This window comes from Dermacentor variabilis, chromosome 9 (assembly GCF_050947875.1).
Source record: "Dermacentor variabilis isolate Ectoservices chromosome 9, ASM5094787v1, whole genome shotgun sequence".
Taxonomy (NCBI): domain Eukaryota; kingdom Metazoa; phylum Arthropoda; class Arachnida; order Ixodida; family Ixodidae; genus Dermacentor; species Dermacentor variabilis.
In genome coordinates, this window is record NC_134576.1 from 135,763,226 (window position 1) to 135,783,126 (window position 19,901).

The 19,901-nt window shown below is 45.2% G+C and overlaps 1 protein-coding gene and 1 non-coding gene across 2 annotated transcripts in view; both read right to left on the reverse strand.

Annotated features, from left to right (window-relative positions):
* LOC142557609 (ATP-binding cassette sub-family C member 3-like) overlaps positions 1 to 19,901 on the reverse strand; it is a 59,951-nt gene that overhangs the window by 19,440 nt on the left and 20,610 nt on the right. Inside the window, exons 10-17 of the mRNA XM_075669572.1 lie at positions 15,775 to 16,026; positions 14,712 to 14,915; positions 11,059 to 11,205; positions 10,118 to 10,214; positions 7,718 to 7,920; positions 4,805 to 4,981; positions 3,207 to 3,374; positions 1,919 to 2,100 (exon numbers count right to left, since the gene is read on the reverse strand). Of these exons, the coding sequence (XP_075525687.1) occupies positions 1,919 to 2,100; positions 3,207 to 3,374; positions 4,805 to 4,981; positions 7,718 to 7,920; positions 10,118 to 10,214; positions 11,059 to 11,205; positions 14,712 to 14,915; positions 15,775 to 16,026 (1,430 nt within the window). The remainder of the gene's footprint in view (positions 1 to 1,918; positions 2,101 to 3,206; positions 3,375 to 4,804; positions 4,982 to 7,717; positions 7,921 to 10,117; positions 10,215 to 11,058; positions 11,206 to 14,711; positions 14,916 to 15,774; positions 16,027 to 19,901) is intronic.
* On the reverse strand, positions 52 to 124 carry TRNAM-CAU (transfer RNA methionine (anticodon CAU)). The gene has a single exon. It is a non-coding gene; the product is annotated as a tRNA-Met (tRNA).

Here is a 19,901-nt window from a genome sequence, read left to right on the forward strand (position 1 = left end):
AATTAAAGAAATGATAAGATAATGGCAATGAAAGTGGATGGAAAGACAACTTGCCGCAGGTGGGGAACGATCCCACGTCTTCGCATTATGCATGCGATGCTCTAACCAACTGAGCTACCGCGGCGCGGTTTCCCCATCCACTTTTTTGGGCGTTTATGTGTTACTTCTAGAACAAACATTCAGAGTCTTAGCCAGCGCACCCGCTCGCAAACATTGGCGGCGGATGTGGAACGTCCTTTATGCCGCAAGCGTCACGAATACGAGATCTCTTTGGGTGAAGGCAACTGGTCAATAAACCCGCAAATGCTACCTGAAGGCATCAACGTTGCCGGATTCGAGACCCTCGTTATGTTAAGAACGAGAACAAAGGGGGTTAACCGAGGGGCCCGATTTTTATTAATCATAGGACGAGAAGCCAACAAGCAAAGACACCACGGAAAACATAGGGGAAATTCCTTGAACTTACTAACTGAATTAAAGAAATGATGAAGCAATGGTAATTTATCATTTCTTTCATTCCATTAGTAAGTACAGGTAATTTCGCCTGGTGTCTTTGTTTGTTGGCTTCTCATGATGTGATTAATAAAAATGGGGCCCCTAATGAGCGGCTCTGCAGTGACGTACCGCGCGCGGGAAACGGGTTTCATGCGGACCCGCCCGATCGCTCAATGCGTACTCGTATCTGATGTCAGCCGGACCGCTGGTTTCGTACTATCGTCTGCTCCCGTCAGCTCTCGCTCGTGCTTGTTTAAATTGTCATGGTTTGCGATTGTCTTGTAATCTGATTGTATGCGCGACGCTAATTGTAATTGTGCAGTACTTTCTAGAAGCCAAGCGGGTACCAGCAATTACACTTGAACCTTCTACGAGTCATGCATAAAAGCCAACGCGCTCGACCTGCAGATCAGATTTTCGACGATTGCTGACTCTGCTACATATCTGTCTCAACTTCTTTGCCACAGTATATCGCGAAATGAAAACACATATAGACCTGCACTCAAATTTTGTATTAGTGAATATCGTAATACTCGGTGAACTTTTTTTTGTGAACTTTCATTTCCCTTTAGCTCACCATTCCTACACTTCAATTAAAAGCAATAAGAAATTTCTGCCGTGCTCTCTTTGGCTTCCCCAACAGTTGGCTTTAAATGCTTGCGACTATCCAATTGGAGCCACTCGGTTTCCCTTCTTGTTTTTTAGTGCAGATATAGAGTCACGATAACTTTCTTTATAAGCTATGTAATATGGACTGCGTTACAAACAAGTCGGAATTGTGCCTTCTTCAATAGTTTCCGCTGAAAGAAAATACGAGAATGCGGTTGTTTATTACTACATGCTCGTCAGGACTAGCTCAACAATGACATTCGTGTGTTACGCTTGTAATTTAACTTCATATTAATATAACTTTATTGCATAGTGAACATCAACTTCTTTTACTTAATCTGACACATAAGGGACACCGATTTTTATTTTCTTGTTTTCATTTAGGTTTCTTGTGTCTATTTTGTGTTTCTGGTATGTACGCGTATGTACCCGCCTTGTCGGAGAAACGCGTAGCTCCAATTTCTTAACGGTATCTTGTGATAGCCGGTTTTAATGCATGGCCTTCCTACTGAAATATCCCCGCATTCCCCATAACTTCTACATCCAATAACATCATATGACATGTGGGAAAGATGGCTTTTTATATGGTATCCTATGTGTTTCATGTCGGATTGTTGGATATAGGAGTTATTGGTCATATGCATTCTTCAACCGGGCTACCTTTTTATTTGCCTGCAGTTATTAAAGAACAGAAGAACAGTGAGCGATTACTATTTATGCTTTAGAGCTTACTAAGGGTAAGGGGAGCGGTACATCTCCTGCTACAGACACAACAGTACGTGTGAGACCCGACAGAGACTGCTTGTAAGCTTACCTGTCCGCGGTACTATGAGCCTGCAGTTTCTGTTTCAAGGAGAGATGAAAGTTCTGCGGAGACGCTGGGTCTCTTAGCAGCTCCTCGAGAGATGCGTATACCCTCACTTTCTTGTCGTGAACGAATACAATTTTGTCCATATGCCGCAAGTAGGATCCTTGATTGCAAACCATAATGCGCGTCTGAAACAGAGGTGCACAAAGCAATTCAGCGAAATAATTGTACGACAACAACACGAACATTAAAGCAGACAGTTAAAGCAAAAAGGAAATAAGAGAACAAGCAATACCTAACCGCATTTTTTCAGAGTATCAGACAGCATATATTTTAATGTTTATAATTCGGCACCATATGTTAGCACTACTTGCTGCAGTGGCTCAGTCACATTGGCGTTACTACTACTGAGCACGAGGTCGCGGGCTCGATTCTCGACTGCGGCGACCGTATTCCAACGGGGTGGAATGTAAGAACGCACGCCTATTGTGCATTGGGTGTGCATTAAAGAGTCCCGTGTCATCATAATTAATCGAGTGTCTTCACTACGGCGCCCGCTGTGTAGCTTCACGACATTAAGCCAGAGAGACTAAGTCTATTTTGATTTGATTTGCAGTGGGAGGATACAGTGAGTGTTTGCTTTTCATTTTAAAAAAACCGGGTACGTTTATTGTGTCTACTATGTGTAACGTTCTGAACTCCTACTAAATCGCAGGTGTCCTTGGCAATGCCTTTAACCTTGGAACTTATACCACTGAAAAACAAGGGTTTTCACAGATGTGCTTCAGAAACCTAATAAACTTCGCAGTCTTCTTTATGAGAGAAAGAATGCTCGTTGGGTATGTTGCAAAAATGGCCAGCATTGGAGACAGTCTACGTTGACAGCTAAAACGATAGCTTCAAACCCTAGTAATGAAGCGCACCTGGAACTGTCTCGCCAAAAAAGAAAGAAAAATCGAAGAAGAGCGCATATTTTTCGCTGTATTTTAGCACTTTGCGTGTGTGAATGTATGACAAAGCACAACGTAGCTTACATTAAGCGCACAAGAAAGCGTGGCCGCTTTCCTACGACCCACACGACCTTCCCGTCGAGTTTCCAAGCTTACAGCTCAGCCATCATCGTGTTTAGACAGCCAAGTAGCCTGCATCCTTTCTTACTTCGATGCAGTCTTCAAGAACCTGTCTCTTTTGCCGGCTTTGTAAAAAGTGAAAGTAGGCTCAACGTGGCCGCTGTCCCTTTGGCTGCCTGCTTAGTCGTCTATGACCAGTACTGGAAAGAGAGGCATTAACGAACCTTGTTTCTGAGAAGGCCGGACTGTCCAATGACCTCGCGGAATATGTTCTTGGCTACCAGAGGGTCCAGTGCGTTCAGCGGATCGTCCAGGAGGTAGACATCACTGTTGCTGTACGCAGCGCGGGCCAGTGAGATCCGCTGTTTCTGTCCGCCACTCAAATTCGTGCCCTGCCATACCGCATGGAAGAAAGTGAGAAAATCTCTAAGGACAATTAAGCATCATTTTTTCCCGTTGGGAACACACGCACTGCAAATAAGGCTAACGAAAAGCGGGAAGAGGAAAGTTTGTAAAATATACATCTCCGCGAGGAAGAACGAAAGAAAAGAGAGAGAGAGAGCGTGCAACACGGCACAAATATGCGCACGTTTGCGCACACAGGGCAGGGTTGGAAAGTGGGTGCACTAAGGGTGCGTTAGGGATATACAAAGGCCGAGCAAGGCAGCGATATGCCGTATATGCGCTTACAATAATACAGTAAGCAGAACAACAAACATTTCAACTGAATTGTTAATTTACCTTTCCACAATACCATAAAAAGCTGCTGGCTTTCATTTACCATTACAAATATTATTTTCTAATAATCAACCTCTTCCAGCGAAATTAACAAAAGCAGAGATTGACTAAAGACTTTATCAGTCTAGCCTACGTAAGTGCTTCTCGTCAGTGTCCCTTAAAAAGGATATCACAAATCTGACTCAGAGTTATGCTCATACTTACGCGGGCGCTATGGAGAACAACCAAATGATGCTCGTAGATACCTTCATGAGTTCGCTCTCTTTTCTTTCAAAAGAACAGATTGGTTATTGACATACCTGGCTTGCACTCGTTTAATACAGAGGTCAGGTTCCGCCCTCCACGACGTAAGTCTGATGTCACAAGTTCGATAACATTTTCATTTGTTTAGGAAGCTCTCGTGGAGAAAAAGTTCCCGAAGTTGAACGGTTGAGTCTTCGAACACTTTACAATCCCATTTTGTCATTTTGATTTCGAGCATTTAACCGGAGCTCTTGTTCAGCCGACCTCATTCGCTGTCCACAAGTGCAAGCTATAAGTGCACCTTAACAACACATTCCTCGTTATTGGGGAGCCACGAAACCCAGTCTAAAACTGCAGAGAACGTTATTCCTGTATGAGAAAGCATGCAGTACACGGTGTTTGTGGAGACACCACCAGAGTTAAATTCAAGCAATCTGACTCAACAGTACTATGGACTAAGCTAGTTGGTGCATGTATGGTAAATTGCCAACTGCGATGAAATGATATAAGCGATGAGAGCAAAGCACACGCCGTGCACAACAAGCGACAACTTCCGAGGGAATTGACTAGATGGAACGGCACACACTGGGCACTTGGCGTGTACGTTATATGGTATATGTGGACGCCTCAGGCAATACGCATGTCCCGTCTGTCATCGCGTGGCATGGTGACGTACGCCTCAACATGTTTTCTTTGAAATGAGCCACGAGCACATACTTGTTTTGTTAATCGAAATTACCTTCAATTTGTTAATCAAAATTCCCTTCAAGGCGCCTCAAGTCACTGCACAAAAAGGAGGAATCAACCCTAAACTCTGAGGAAAACTTGGCACTTTCCCCACCTTTTCTCCCACTTCGGCCGCATCTCCGGCAGGAATCTTGTTGAGGTCATTCATCAGCTGGCAGCTGCGAAGTACGCGTTCGTAGTAGTTCGGATGCAGAGGCCGGCCGTACAGGATGTTGTCGCGTATGGTCATGTTGTGCACGGTCGGCAATTGAGGCACGTACGCTATGCGGCCCTGCGAGGTAAAGCATGCAATATGGCGTAGCTTGCAGAGCAGTTTAATATGCACAAATAGGCAAGTTGAGTGAGCTCGCAGAAACGCAACCAAACTCCCCAAGGCTGAAGAAGGTAAACAGATAAATAGATTGAAGAAATACACCTCAGGCAATTGACAGCAAAACAATACAAGATTTTCTAAACATGAGAATGTATGCCCTATACCGCGCCACAGTGAGCGGTTTCGAAGGCTGAATTCGTAACTCTGCAAAAGTGTATTCTAATTCAACAACTGTAGTCCTAACTCGGACAGAAATTTAGTTGACAAAAGGACAGAATAACTTTTCTCTCTAACAACAGGAGTCGTCAGTCACATGCGGCAGTACCAAAGCATAGCTGAGATCATTACACGCCAGGATTTTTGAAAATATTTTATAGGTGTCTTGCTGTAGTGGTGCCATGTCTAGAGAGAGAGAGAGAGAGACAGAGGAAAGGGGAAAGGCAAGGAGGTTAACCAGAGAAAAAGATCCGGTTGGCTACCCTACACTGGGGAGAGAGGGGAGGGGGAGGTAAAGTGGTAACAAAGTAGAGACAAGGAAAAGAAGGAGCGTAGACACACAATCACAATCGGTCACTGGCACCGAATACTGTCATCGCACAGCACAGTGACACTTGCCGCACTATCAACATCTGTTCAGGCTACAGCCGCCTGTCCAATTCTGTCGCCCTCAAAAACCGCAACAGTGCCCTCGTCGCCCTCTGCTGCGATGGCTTGTGATGGCGGTACTTTAAAATAACTTCCTCTGTGAGAGGTCTTTGGTCAAAGCGCGCTATCGCGGTTGCGAGTGATTTTCTCTGCAAATTATATCGAGGACAGTCACAAAGAAGGTGTTGAAAAGTCTCCTCGTTACCACAGTCCTCACACGTGGCGTCGTCGGCCCATCCAATTCGGTAAGCGAAAGACTTGGTGAAAGCCACCCCTAGCCATAGTCGACAAAGCAGGGTAGCTTCGCGACGGCAGAGACCAGCTGGAATACAAAGGCGTAGAGGGTAGTCAAGATTCTGGAGTCGGTAGTCGTGAAAACTTCCAGCGTTCCACAAGGAGAACGTGATGTCACGGCTGATAATTCGAAGTTTTCGAGCGGTATCTGTCCTTGATAACGGTATCGGCTCCTCTTTGTCCCCTTGAAGAGCCGACCGAGCAGCGTTGTCAGCGTGTTCGTTCCCTATGACTCCGCAGTGACTTGGAAGCCACTGAAATGTCACGTGGTGTCCTTTCTCAGTTAAGGTATGAATGAGTTCTCTAATCTCAAATACCAGTTGTTCGTTTGGTCCGCGCCGCAGCGCCGATAGCAAAGATTGCAGTGCAGCCTTCGAGTCACTGAATATTGACCATCTTCGAGGTTGCTCTTGGCTGACGAGACGAAGTGCAGCGCGAAGGGCTGCAAGTTCCGCGGCCATCGGTGTCGTTGGGTGACATGTCTTGAAACTGATGGTGGTGGCTTTCGCTGGGAAGACCACGGCTCCAGAGGAACACTGGAGAGTTGCCGATCCATCAGTATAAATATGTACGTGTTCGGCATACCTCTCGTGTAAAAGGAGCAGAGTTAGTTGTTTAAGAGCAGGTGATGACAGCTCAGATTTTTTCCTGATTCCTGGTACGGTGAGGTGCACTGCGGGTCGAGCCAAACACCATGGAGGAATCGATGGCTTAGTTGCGGGGGTGAAGCCTGACGGGAGGCAGGTGTAATACTCCGAAAGCGTACTACAAAATGCTGCCTGCGGCCTTTCTGACGGTAGTGTTGCCAGATGGTGGGAACAGGCACGGGCAACGTGCCTAATGTGCACTCTCAACACTTCTACCGCAATGTGTGTTTGTATAGGTTGGTCCCGAGCAAGCGCAATAGTCGCTGCTATCGATGTGCATTTTGGCAAACCAAGACAAACCCTGAGAGCCCGAGCTTGAATAGCCTGTAGAGCACGAAGATTTGTCTGGCAGGTGTTGGTCAGTACGGGCAAACTGTATCTCAAGAAGCCCAGAACTAGATGGCTGTTGTGATTACGGTACAACTAGTATCACCAAGGCCTGCGATGACTACCTATTACAAAGCGATAGCGATAAGTCAAGACAGGTAAAGCGCAAATAAAACACGAATAGCGGAAAGAATGAGGACATACAGAGCACTCTGTATGTCCTCATACAGAGCGCTCTGTATGACCTCATTCTCTCCGCTACCCCTGTTTTACTTGCGCTTTACCTAGCTTAAGATGACGTCGTATCAATTCGCTCAATACAGACCCTAGTTCAGAGAGCGATGCTGCAGTTTCAAGTTTCTGTGAAGTGGGCCTAAAACGTTTTCGATCTTGTTACAACTTATGGTGTAACCTTGTAGGCAGTATGTTGCATATTATGCTACTTACACTAGATGTCAACTGCAAGTGAATGCGACAGAATTTATAATTATTTCATCTTTTGCGACTTTTCATTACTTTCTGCGCGAGCTGCGTTTGTAGAGGCTACAATGTGCCACTTTGAACTGCCTGTGATCTCGTTTGACCGTTTGTTTGTTGAAACCAGCCAATCTTTTATACGTATCTCCTTTTTTATCCCTGTTGCAAATCAACCTCTGTAACATACACATTCGTTTTTTTTTTTTTTTTTAAGAAACATGGTGAAGCCTTAAACGCATTTGGAACGTTTTATTTCGAAGCTAATGCTACGAACTACGAGACAGCCAACCGGCGCTGAACTCACCGCGCATGCCACACTGCCTTCAAGGCACTGCGCGTCACCGAGAATGGCGGAGAGCAGCGAAGACTTGCCGCTGCCGACAAAGCCAGCGATTCCCACAAGTGATCCGGGTTCGACATCGAGCGTGACGTTCTTTAGTTGAGGCTCGGCGCCCTTGATCGTGAGCGAGCTCCACGATACCGTGACATTTTCCAGGTTGACGGCCCCTGCACATACAACGTCCCCATACGAGTCCCCGCAGAAATGGCCCGCTCCAATACTCGGAGACCGTTTGACGAGTCTAGAATGCATTGCTCTCGGATATGTTCAGCGGACACTCGCAATGGCGATCTTCTTTCAACGCGCACTGGAAGAACACTGCAATCCGCGAAAGGGTATGCTTGCGTGCCATTAAACAGGGGGCAGTGAACTTGTTTTCAAGCAACAATTACTTCGCGCATGTAAATCGAAGTTCGGGACGTGAAGATGTGCTAATCCACTCATTTCTTGTCGGTTTCTTAAGAGGGGGCCTTTAAGGTCGGGAGGAGCTTTGATTTCGCTATTCAACCACCTGCAGAACTCAGGAATGATCTCATTATACAACCGCTGAATCGATTTGAATGAAATTTGTTGCATTTGAACAAGAAAGGTAAATTCTAGAAACTTCGAGAAGCAAAATTTTAATTTACGACATCAATTTTTTTACAGAAAGTTGCTAAAATTGGAAAGTTTCAGAAGAATGAGAGCACGAAATTTAGAAATACATAACTCTGCATCAAGGACAGTTATCGCAGTAATATAAAGTGCACCAGTTAAAACATTTCAAGCCAGTAAATTTCATATAGGAATTTACAGTTTGCATGGAATCGGTATAATGTTTCGACAGGTTTTAAGAGCGCAAAGAAAAGAAAAAAAACAGACACGGCACAAAAAAAGGTTAGATGCGGGATAAGGGCTACTGTCAATTGTTTATTCTGCAACGTCGTCATGAAGTATATATATGATAGGCGCATGCGCAGGAACGTTAACAGAAGCAGAATTTTTTTTTAAACATTTGACTATCTGGCATACGCCTCCAGATATCTGATTTATTTCGCATACACAGAAACAGAATGCTTATTAACGCAACACTCTCACCATCTTTCTTAAGTGAAATCATTCCAGTAACAATCGCGCTTGCTTACTGTAGCTTTTGCAGGAATCTGTGCATCTTGAAACAATGCTATACAGCCGCAACAGTTCACGTGTACCGCCAAATGCATGCGTTTTCTTTTTGTTTGATTGATTGATTGATTGATTGATTGATTGATTGATTGATTGATTGATTGATTGATTGATTGATTGATTGATTGATTGATTGATTGATTGATTGATTGATTGATTGATTGCGTTCGAGGCATGCTCATGGAATCGGTTGTTCACACTCCTACCAGTATTACCGGTATAACTCTTCCCACCGGACAATGATATGTCGTATACCCCTCTACAAGTGGATGTGACATAGTGCGAGACGTGATTCTTTCGGACACCTTTTTTTTATCACCTGCTGCGATTATACAAGGAAAAATACGTGCGGGCTTGTCGGGAGCAGAAAAGAAAATCACGTATAAGACTCTGTGCTCGTAAGGCACAACTTCCAGCCGACGATTCTTTCTCGCGGAATGGTCGCCGTCCTTGCTGTGCCCTTGCTTAAACTTCCGCAGGACGGTTTCTGCAACTGCCGAAATCACTTGATCTTGCCCTTTCGCTTCGGCTGCAGGTCGCCGATGCGTACGGTCCAGCTCCCCGATTCTCTCTATAGGACTAACCCGCGGAAGGCTCTGCAGCGGCATTGTCACGGACGAACGCGATCGCTCGGTTGCGCTTCTGTTCGTGGTAATTACTCTGCGAACGACTTAGTCCTCATTGTCCGGCATGAGTGAGTCATTCGCTTGGTAACTTCCTGCGGTGAGTCGAACCTCACCGATTCCTCAACGTCTTGCAACGAGCAGCATTTTATTGAATGTATTTCGATTAGCTAGGCTAATTTCCTTAACGGAGCAATCATCATCACCATCAACAACAGCCTGACTACGCCCACTGCAGGGCAAAGACCTCTCTCATACATCTCCAACTACCCCGGTCATGTGCTAATTGTGGCCATGTTGTCCCTGCAAACTTCTTAATTTCATCCGCTCACCTAACTTTCTACCGCCCTCTGCTACGCTTCCCTTTCCTTGAAATCCACTCCGTAATCCTTAATGACCATCGGTTATCTTCCCTCCTCATTTCATGCCCTGCTGATGCCCCCCATTTCTTTTTCTTGATTTCAACTAAGATGTCAATAACTCCTGTGTTGCCAAGAGCTACTCATACTGCAAAAAATAAAGCAGTGGAACAACAGAATTTGCAAAATCATAAAAAGTAAACCGAGGACTCACGTACCTATCCTTCTAAAGCAATCCTTCGCTTGCGACTTGTTTTCGTCGTCATACTCTTCGGCCGTGCAGAACGAAGAAATGCGCTTTAGCGAAACTGAAGCCTGAAGCATGGAAGCAATTAGAATTGTACGGCAGGGCTAGGCACATGAAAAGACATATACATTTTCTTTATATTTTTTAACTTATCAACATATAATCCGAGTTTCAGGGCTACAAGTATGTATGAATCATTAGAAGAGAACACAATAATTGTTGAAGAATTATTCGGTGCATAATAGGCAAAATGGAAATATATATCATCAAAGTCAATGACCCATTATTGAAATGCACTTACAAGTGGCCCACAACCGAGGTTTAGCCACGGAAAACTGATTACACGTGCAATAACTTCTATATAAGAAGCACTCAACGCTAGTTGAGCCAAACAATTCGCTATTTTTCTCAGGTGCATTGGGGCGCTGTAATTAAAGGCGTGCGTTTGCTAGGCTAACACTTCCTGTACTTTATCGCAGCCTTCTCCTCTACGAAGTGCTTGACGCATCTTGTAGTCTGTATTAGGTTACTTCTATCGCACATTCACAACAAATTTCACATCAGCGACACATAAATTTATTAATCTTTAGCCCAGCAACTGCTGTAACAGAAGCGTTAGGAAAACAAAAACGGCAGTATATAGCAAAACTGATCGTACATCATGCTTCGGGCCCAAACAAATCTTACAACCACGTGTGGTTGGAATCTATTGATTACCCCTAATTATGGAATCTCTTGTAAACCGTGTGTGTTGGTTTGGAACGTAAAATCGCAAAATTTTATTTGTGTTTTAGACCACAGCAGTGCCAAGGAATCGACGTGGATAACGTGGACAGATATCCCATAGTCCAGTGGAATAGGTTTGAAATGAAAATGATCACCCTAGTGCACTATCAGATCTAAAAAACTTACCTTGCTTACATTCCTGAAGGCCAGAACAAGGCCAGTGCCCGTCAAGTCGGTGATGTACAACAACGACACGCATGAGAAAGAAAGCTCCGGACTGAGGACACGGTCAGGTTCGAACACTGACATTGTTGCAAACAGGATGATCATCATCTGGAAAGAAAGACTGGACGTTTATGCCCATGGACAACTGACAAGAGCAATCAGCCACTAATTTATACCATCGTATTTTAATATAGAAAGCACGATTGAGAGCGAGAGAAACAAAAATGAAGGGTAGGGGCTGGTTAACCAAGGACATGCCCTGTTGGCTAACCTACACGTGGGGAGAGGGAAAGGAGAATAAAAGATAAGAAGGAGAGGGAAGAAAAACAATAAAGAGTCGGTCATTCACAAAGCTAGTCGCAGAGGAAAGTTCACTCTCACAAGCGCTCTCACAGTCCAGCAGCCTTGATGAAGTGCAGAATGAGTTTTGTGGCCTTTCGCATGCAAGAATGTAGACCATGGTCCCATGATCTTTACCTCCGAGAGCACTTCATTATCTAAGAGACTGATTTTAGCTGGTAGACTACGTCGCTGAGCGTCAAAGGATAGGCAATGACGCAGAAGGTGCTCTAGAGTCTCGTCGCACCCGCACAAATTACAAGGTGCACTGTTGGCCATTCCTCTTAGGAATGAATAGGCATTTGTACTCGTAAGTTTAACGTCCGACCATAAGCGACACAGTAAAGTTGTTTAGCGACGGGAGGGTCCAGGTGGCAGGCTGAGTCACAAGTTAGGGTCAAGTGATTGCAAGCGTGAGTTGGTGAAACCTGATGAATTACATCGTAGAAGTATGATGTGGAGAGCAATTGATTGAAGTTGCCACACAGCATCCGTTCTGCTTAGCGGTACCGGCGCCGGCCGATGCTTCCGATGGGCTGAGCGAGCAGCTTCATCTGCGCTGTCGTCGCCGACAATTTCGCAGTAACTCGACAATCATAAAAATGGAATATCGTGTCCTTTCGCGAGCGCGTTGTGATGAGAGTGCCTTATTTCGTGCACTAGCTTCTCGTGTGGCCCATGACATAAGGCAAACTGCAGAGTTTATACTACAGGGCTGCTTTCGAATCGCAGAAAATGGCCCAACGATTTGTTGGCTTCCGGGGCACGTAATCGAGTGCACCTTGAAGAGTCGTAAGCTCTGCTGCTGTCGATGTGGTATTGCGCGTGAATTTATATTGAAATTGAACTTCAATTGTCCGATGGAACAACCACTGATTCGGTAGAGCTGTTGGAATTGGTGAAACTGAATTGAATTGAATTATGGGGTTTTACGTGCCAAAACCACTTTCTGATTATGAGGCACGCCGTAGTGGAGGACTCCGGAAATTTCGACCACCTGGGGTTCTTTAACGTGCACCTAAATCTAAGTACACGGGTGTTTTCGCATTTCGCCCCCATCGAAATGCGGCCGCCAATTGGTGAAACTGTCCGTGTGAATGTACACGAGTCAAAACAAGACCCGTCTAGGAGAAGCAGGGACAACTGCTTCGGGGCTAGCGGTGGCAAGTCTGCCTTCTTAGCAATCCCAGCAACTGAGAGACACTGGTGAAATTTCTGGAGTCTCCACAATGCCGATGTTGGGCGTTTTGCAGGCTTCAAGCAACATGGTGTCGAGTCATGGTGCCTCATCACAATACCACAGTATGTATCCTGTGGTCTTCGCGCTGGCAGACCGACTAAATGGTTGGATGGTAGCCGTGAAAGATGTAGAATGTGCGCTCTTAGCGTCCCAACGCTGATACGAGTGGTGACCGGATGCTCCTGTGCAATGACAATCGTTGCAGCTGTCGAAGGAGACACCTCGGGAGGTCAAGACGTGTCCGAAGTGTTTGTGGTTGTATGCTCTGTAGTGCAAGGAGATTAGTCTTGCATGTGTGTCGTGTGCAAAGTGCCGTATATAGCTGTAACATGGAGCGCAACGACAGTCCCCGCAATTTTTCAGCTGTGAGTTAAAAAAATATTCTTAATACAAACAAGTTTCTTCAAGCAAGCTTGAAATCACGCAGTGCTAAGGCACAAGTACGAAGTATCGAAACTTCATCTGATAACAGCTTTAAACCAAGGGCAATATTCTCGGAAAACAGCTTCCAAAGACCGCATTTGCGATCGATCATTTTCCGGGATACTTGTGCGCAAAGTAACGCCCAGCAGAACACGTCACTGGCCCGACCGGCCCTCCTATCAGTAAGCTAGAGAGCCATGCGGCGTTAGAATCATTGAAGGAAAAGAGAACTAGGAGAGAGCATTACGTAACAAGTCTGAAGCAAAGAAAAATCGGCCCAGCACGTGATCATGACGCGGTAAGCTTCAGTGTCTTCCACCGCTGGCCACGATCACTGCGCGCTCTTTCGAAAATACCATATGCGACAGCAAGGTGCGGTTGCCGCACTCACACGTATTCATTGAGGACGATAAAAGTCCACGTTTAGATAAACCGCCGAAGTTGCACCATCATATTAGCACAAATGTGCACAAAGGGGGTGGCAAACCGCCCAAATAAGTGCGCGTCGATTAAAACCTACCGGGAACCAAACACGCTGAACAAAGTAAGCCAAGCGCACGATCACGTGCCAAGCCGACTTTTTGAGACAGAAATACGCGAAGTGGATGGCTTCACGGACATTTTATTTATTTATTTATTTATTTATTTATTTATTTATTTATTTATTTATTTATTCTACATAATTTCAAGGCCCGAATGCACTACAGAAAGGAGTGGTACGTAACAAAGCAAAGTAATATGCAGACAGTGGTGTATAGGAAAAAAACGTTAAGCGATAGCGTGGTAGACTGTTGTTTTGAATGATGAAGTATCTGCGATCTGAATGATGGAGGCAGGAACATGGTTCCAGTCGACACTTGTGCGGCGTAAAAAGGAATCATGATACTTGTTCGTTCGGCAGGATGGGACGGCAACTTTATATCTGCGGTCAGAACGGGATAAAACGTAGATAGGTGGGGTGATAACTCGCTTCTTTAGCCCGTGGTTACAGTGATAAAACTTGTGGAATAGGCAAAGGAGAGCCCATTTGCGACATAATGAAAGGTCTGGCAGATTCAGGGTTCTTTTTTCATACAAGTTACCCTGGTACGGCGGGAATAGTTAAAAGTAAAGCGAGCTGCTCGATTTTTAATCCTTTCCAGGTTTAGGGCTAGTGATGCTTGATTGTTATCCGAAATGGCAGATGCGTATTCTAGTTTTGAGCGAACTAGGGTTTTGTGAAGTGTCAATTTTACCGAAGTAAGAACAGTAGAAAAGTTACGACGAAGACATCCTAACATGCGATGAACATTAGCAGTAATATAATTAGTATGCATATTTCATGACAGATCATTAGTTATGTAAAGGCTAATTTGTGAGCGTTCACAGACGTTAATAAAGTGTCATTCAGTTTGCTTGCGAAGCCGGCTGTATGACGCAATGATCAGTCCTAGTTAGTTTCCTTCCTCTATTGGTAAAACAACGCTGTCAGGCTGTGAGCCGTAGATTTCGTTGAATCCGCTTTCACTGATTTACCCAATCAATGTCGGTTGAGAGTTAACGCTGCAAAATTGATCGATCGACAATACGGCCTCTGAAGTTTCTTCACTGACCGTTCCGCTGAGTGACGTACCACGGTGCTGCAGGAACTGCACACAGAGTCCAGGACAGCGTCGAGCAAGTTAACCGCAAGCAGGCACTTGACCTCTGCCTTCCGCCAGCTGAGCACATTCGCCTGTAGGGCGTCTTCCCAGGCGTACATCTTCACGACGCGGATGTTGCACAGCAGATCCGTCATGGATTTGAGCCTCTCGTCACGGGCCTTAATTTCCACATCCTGGGGAGCAAGACACATGAACATCCCGCCCGTTTCCCTGAACCTCAACACACGTTTAAGCAAGCAAACCAAATAAGGTGAGTGCGACAGTCAACTAGACGTGGCCAGGAATTTCGGGACGTGCATATGTCGCGCCATCTTTCGACGGTGGCCACGCGCACCACCGTAATCAGCTGAATGGGAAAGAGACGAACAAAGTGGTGTCAAAATCACTCATCAAAACTTACTCACGATTATACGTAATAGTGAAACACTGGGGCATTCTGGTGAAATTCCACTACCCCTCCACAAAGCACGTTGGTTCCCAGGTCATCTGAATATATTACGAGACAGCCTATGAGAGTCTCGTGCATGCATTTCGCAGGCGCATGCACTTCGCAGAACCGGAGAGTTTGCAGGCTAAGCCAGGCGAATGAACAGCTAAGATTGTATGGAATTCTCTAAACTGATATTGACGCATTACTCAGCATTAATATAGGTGTAATTTTTGAAAATGCTTATGTACCGCTACATCAGTGATGACCGCGAGTACTCTTTTCTAAACAACGTCACCCCACGGACGTCAACGCCGACGTCATTCGATCATGAATATTGACTCAGCTGCGTTACCATCATAATTATGAAAACGTCTACCGGTAGTTCAGACAATGAGAATTCCGAGAATTATGAGATTCGAAAATTCACACCCAGATGGCGGAGCCTGCTCCTGCATCATAGCAGTCCTTCCTCTCGTGATTGCTCGCAGAGGATTTTCGATCAATACAAGGTGGCTAACTCTGGCAATGCACAACCAAAATCTATACAGTCGGGATTCGAAGGTCTGACACCGTCGTGCAAAGACACCGTACACGATGCTCACCCAGATGCGCTTTTGTGCGTACAGTGAGGCCAAGGGTGCGAGGAGCGTGACCAGCGCCCACGCGGCGCAGCAGATGGCCGGCACAACTCCGGCCCTCTCCGACAGCATCCAGAAGAGCAGCGGCAGCGTCAGGGTGCCACAAATGGGCAGCGGCAGTGCGTACGCGAAGTTGCACAGCTGCAGGCAGTCCACACCCAGAAGGGAGGCCACGCAGCCGGTAGGTTGGGCAGCCGCGGGGGAGAGCAGCGTCGCCTGCACGTCCCGGATGTAGGACGAATCCGCACGAGTTTTTACTACAACGCTCATCAGAGGTAACGAAAGAAAACTTCACCGACGAGTGCGATACTCCCTAATGCAAAATTTGAGCGCAGCTGTGTACGTGTTTTCATTTCGGTGATATATTGGCTGGCGCGGACAATCTGTCTCATGCGGCACATTGCAAGCGGAGCGAAATATGGCGCGACTGCCTCGCTAATCGGACGATCGCGAGAGGCGGCGCGTGGGATACGCGTGAGCGAAATCCGCAGCAGCCGCCGCACACAGATCTCCGCTCATGCAGCGCTTTGTTTCCATCAGTCTGACGCGCGCTACTCTGGCGCCAAAGCCGTGGTGGACTCGAGCACGTGGTGGACTCGAGCGACTGAACAAGTCAAAAGCGTTCATACAGGCCAGTCGCTCTCAAGAAAGACAAAAGTGCCTTCACAGCTTCGTGGGCCGACGATAGTGATGGGGGCTTGAAGACATTCTTTAAAGAGCGGCAAACACCTGGCAGTACCCCGAGACCCAAGCTGTCATCAAAGAGGCTCATTGAAGACCAGCACAGACCGAGTAGCACATACCCAGTGACTTAAGGTAGGTAGTTAGTTAGTTAGTTAGTTAATTAGATAGATAGATAGATAGATAGATAGATAGATAGATAGATAGATAGATAGATAGATAGATAGATAGATAGATAGATAGATAGATAGATAGATAGATAGATAGATAGATAGATAGATAGATTCTGGAGAATGCGTGAAGCACCCCAAGAATGCTAACGCATTAAAGGGAAGTTGTAGTTCAACTCTTGTCATTACGATGGGCGAAAAATTGACTCGCCATCGCAGCTCTGCGAAAGTAGTTGTCCAGCGAAGCTTTCGGAAACCAGTATTACAACTCCGGCAGGGGGACGCAGTGCTTTATAGCTGATTTCCTCCTCGGGCGCATTATTCAGTCACTGGAGAATGTGGACGCGCGGACTTCCCCTGTGCTGGAATTCCACGGCAGTACGACCAGCAGCAGCAGGCCGCCACTGGTCGTATTGTCGTTTGTTTTCCCTTTGATGCTCCTCGTATTCACGCTACTCCTCGGCATTCCTAACTATGTATTGCCTACCCGCAGCAGTGCTGCAACAACAATAAAATCAATTGCTAGGCTGGCACTTTTATGTATGAAAGGCAAGTGACGTCACTCCCGATGTCGCAAGCTGCCGTCGCAGTGGCAGCTTGCGCAACAGTAATCTTTACCGGGAAACGTATGCGACGAGCGCTACGTGCTTCGCATTGTTACCAGCAGCACCTTATCGTTCATTATGTGGATGGTTTGGATGCCTGTTTTGCGCTTGTTCTGCATTGAAAGGAATGCTGTGCTGTATGTTGTATGCTTGATACCAAAGAAGCGATGCACTTCTTGCTTCAATCGCTGAAGCTTATTTCTTTTTTCCCGTGAGGACGAATCCGCGAAAAAGCCCGACCAACTATAGGCTGCTGCAAAATTCCGGCAGAACCTGCATCACAATGAATGTCGACGGTAATGAGCGTGATGATGATTAAAGCAATGTAGTGACGCACTGTATTGCTGCCGCAGAGACGTGTTATGTATGACGCGTGTATAATAATAATAATAATAATAATAATAATAATAATAATAATAATAATAATAATAATAATACTTTATTCCACAAAGTCACAAAAAAGCAGCGTACATAACAGGCCTGCCAAAGCCACACAGGGCTTGAGCGGCAGTGCCTGGAAGGCAGCGGAACAAGCAATTATTCAATTGACATGTACTTTTCACATTTAAAGTAGTATATGAGAAAAAAATTAAAAAGCAAAAAAAAAAACTAATGATTCCCTGAGGCGACTAGTCAATTTGCCTGAGTGCCTTTTTTAACTTGTATTTTGTTCGAGCGCGCAAGGCGGTTTGAGACAATTTGTTAAAATATACAGGAACATAGTAGTCTCGTATTCTCCTGCCATATCTTGTACAACGCCTGGGTACGAGGTAAAGATTCTTAGGCCGCAAACAACGTGAGGGAACGTACTTCACCCTGAAATTACTTTCCCAGAAGAGTTTTAGCACAACAGTTTCCAGCAGTAGTTGATTAAAGTCCGGCATAAATAAGGTTTTGAAAACGTCACTTTTCTCATGAAGATTTAAATCATAGCTGATGTTCTTTAGTATAGAACGGAGAATAGAGTTGACCCTAGTTTGCCAACGAATTGCACAATGACCATAAACAGTTATGCCGTACCTTAATGCACTATAACACAACGCATGTACCACAACTTTTCGAACAGAGAGGGGCATATAATATCTCAAGCAGTAAAGCACACAAGATACCGCACTTAGTCGTTTGCATGCATAATCTAAGTGGGAGTTCCAGGAAAGATCACTGTCAAAGTACAAACCGAGGTATTTTACAGAAGTCACATAATCTAAAGGTTTACACAGACATGGAGAACACATTGAATTGTGTAGTACAAATGGGTAATCAATGTCTATTTTTTTCAGAGGATTGTGAAAACAAATAAGTTTTGTCTTTGACGTATTAATATTGATTAAGTTAGCACAAAACCAGTCCATAGCCTTAGTAGCCATTGCTTGTAAGGAAGTAATAGCATGCCTAAAGTTCGTTGATTGAGCTATAATGACAGTATCATCTGCATACTGATACAATCCTACAGGTACCATATCAGCAAGGTCATTCACATAAATATTATATAACAGTGGACTGAGTATAGACCCCTGGGGGACACCAGATTTTATTACAAGGAAATCACTTTTAGCCAGCCCTAGTGAAACCTGCTGGCGCCTGTGATGCAGATAGTTTTCCAGAAGCGTCAGGAATGTGCCACGAAATCCTAATATTGAAAGCTTGGTTAATAGAATACCATGACTCACGCTATCGAAAGCTTTGCTGACGTCAAGGAGGACGGCACATACGATCTGATTACGTTCGAAAGACAAGTTCAACACGTCAGAGAGATCTTCAAGAAGCGATTGGGCACCTTTTCCAGGGATGAAACCATACTGGGAAGAGGATAAAATCCCGTGTTTATCCAAGAAACTTGTCATTGTTAGTAATAAATGTTTTTCCAATACTTGAGATAAGCAGGGCAACACAGAAATTGGGCGATAGTTTTTTGTTCTATTATGTGCTCCTCCCTTATAAAGTGGAATTACTACAGCAGTTTTCATATTTAATGGGACTGTACCACTGGAAATGATATTGTTAAAAAGCGACAGCAACACATCCTTGATGACACCAAAGATGGCACGCAGGTCACTTACGTGAATTCCATCTATACCTGGTGATTTATTACACTTTAGGCTAAAGATAAGTGACCTAAGTTCGTCTTCGGCCAGTAAAGGCAAGTGAGCGGACTCCAATGTACTATTATGCAAAGTACACAACGGTGGAAGCGGTGATGCATTACCCGACACTCGAGAGAATGAAGTATTAAAATCATTAGCAAGACTACGGTCATTAGTTCCAAAAGAAGCGAAATCACATTCGCGATTTCGGTGCTTATTAGCACCTCTAAAGTTATTTATTAAGGACCATGTTTTTCTGGTGTCTGTCCGAGCGGATTTAAATTCATTCCGTAAATGCATTCGCTTGGCGCGACGAATCATCGCATTTGCCCTATTTCTGGCTTCTTTGAATTTTGACCGCATCGCTTCAGAGGCGGGGTAACGTTTAGTTTGCACCCAGAGAAGGTCCTTTTCTTTTAATGGAGCCAGAATTTCTGAAGTCATCCATTTATTTTCCTTGTTACGCTGTTTGACGAGTACGATGCGTGTGGCCGCCTTCTTAAGCCGGTGTAATACCTCAACGAGCCTGTCGTAGATATCGGCTGGTGCAA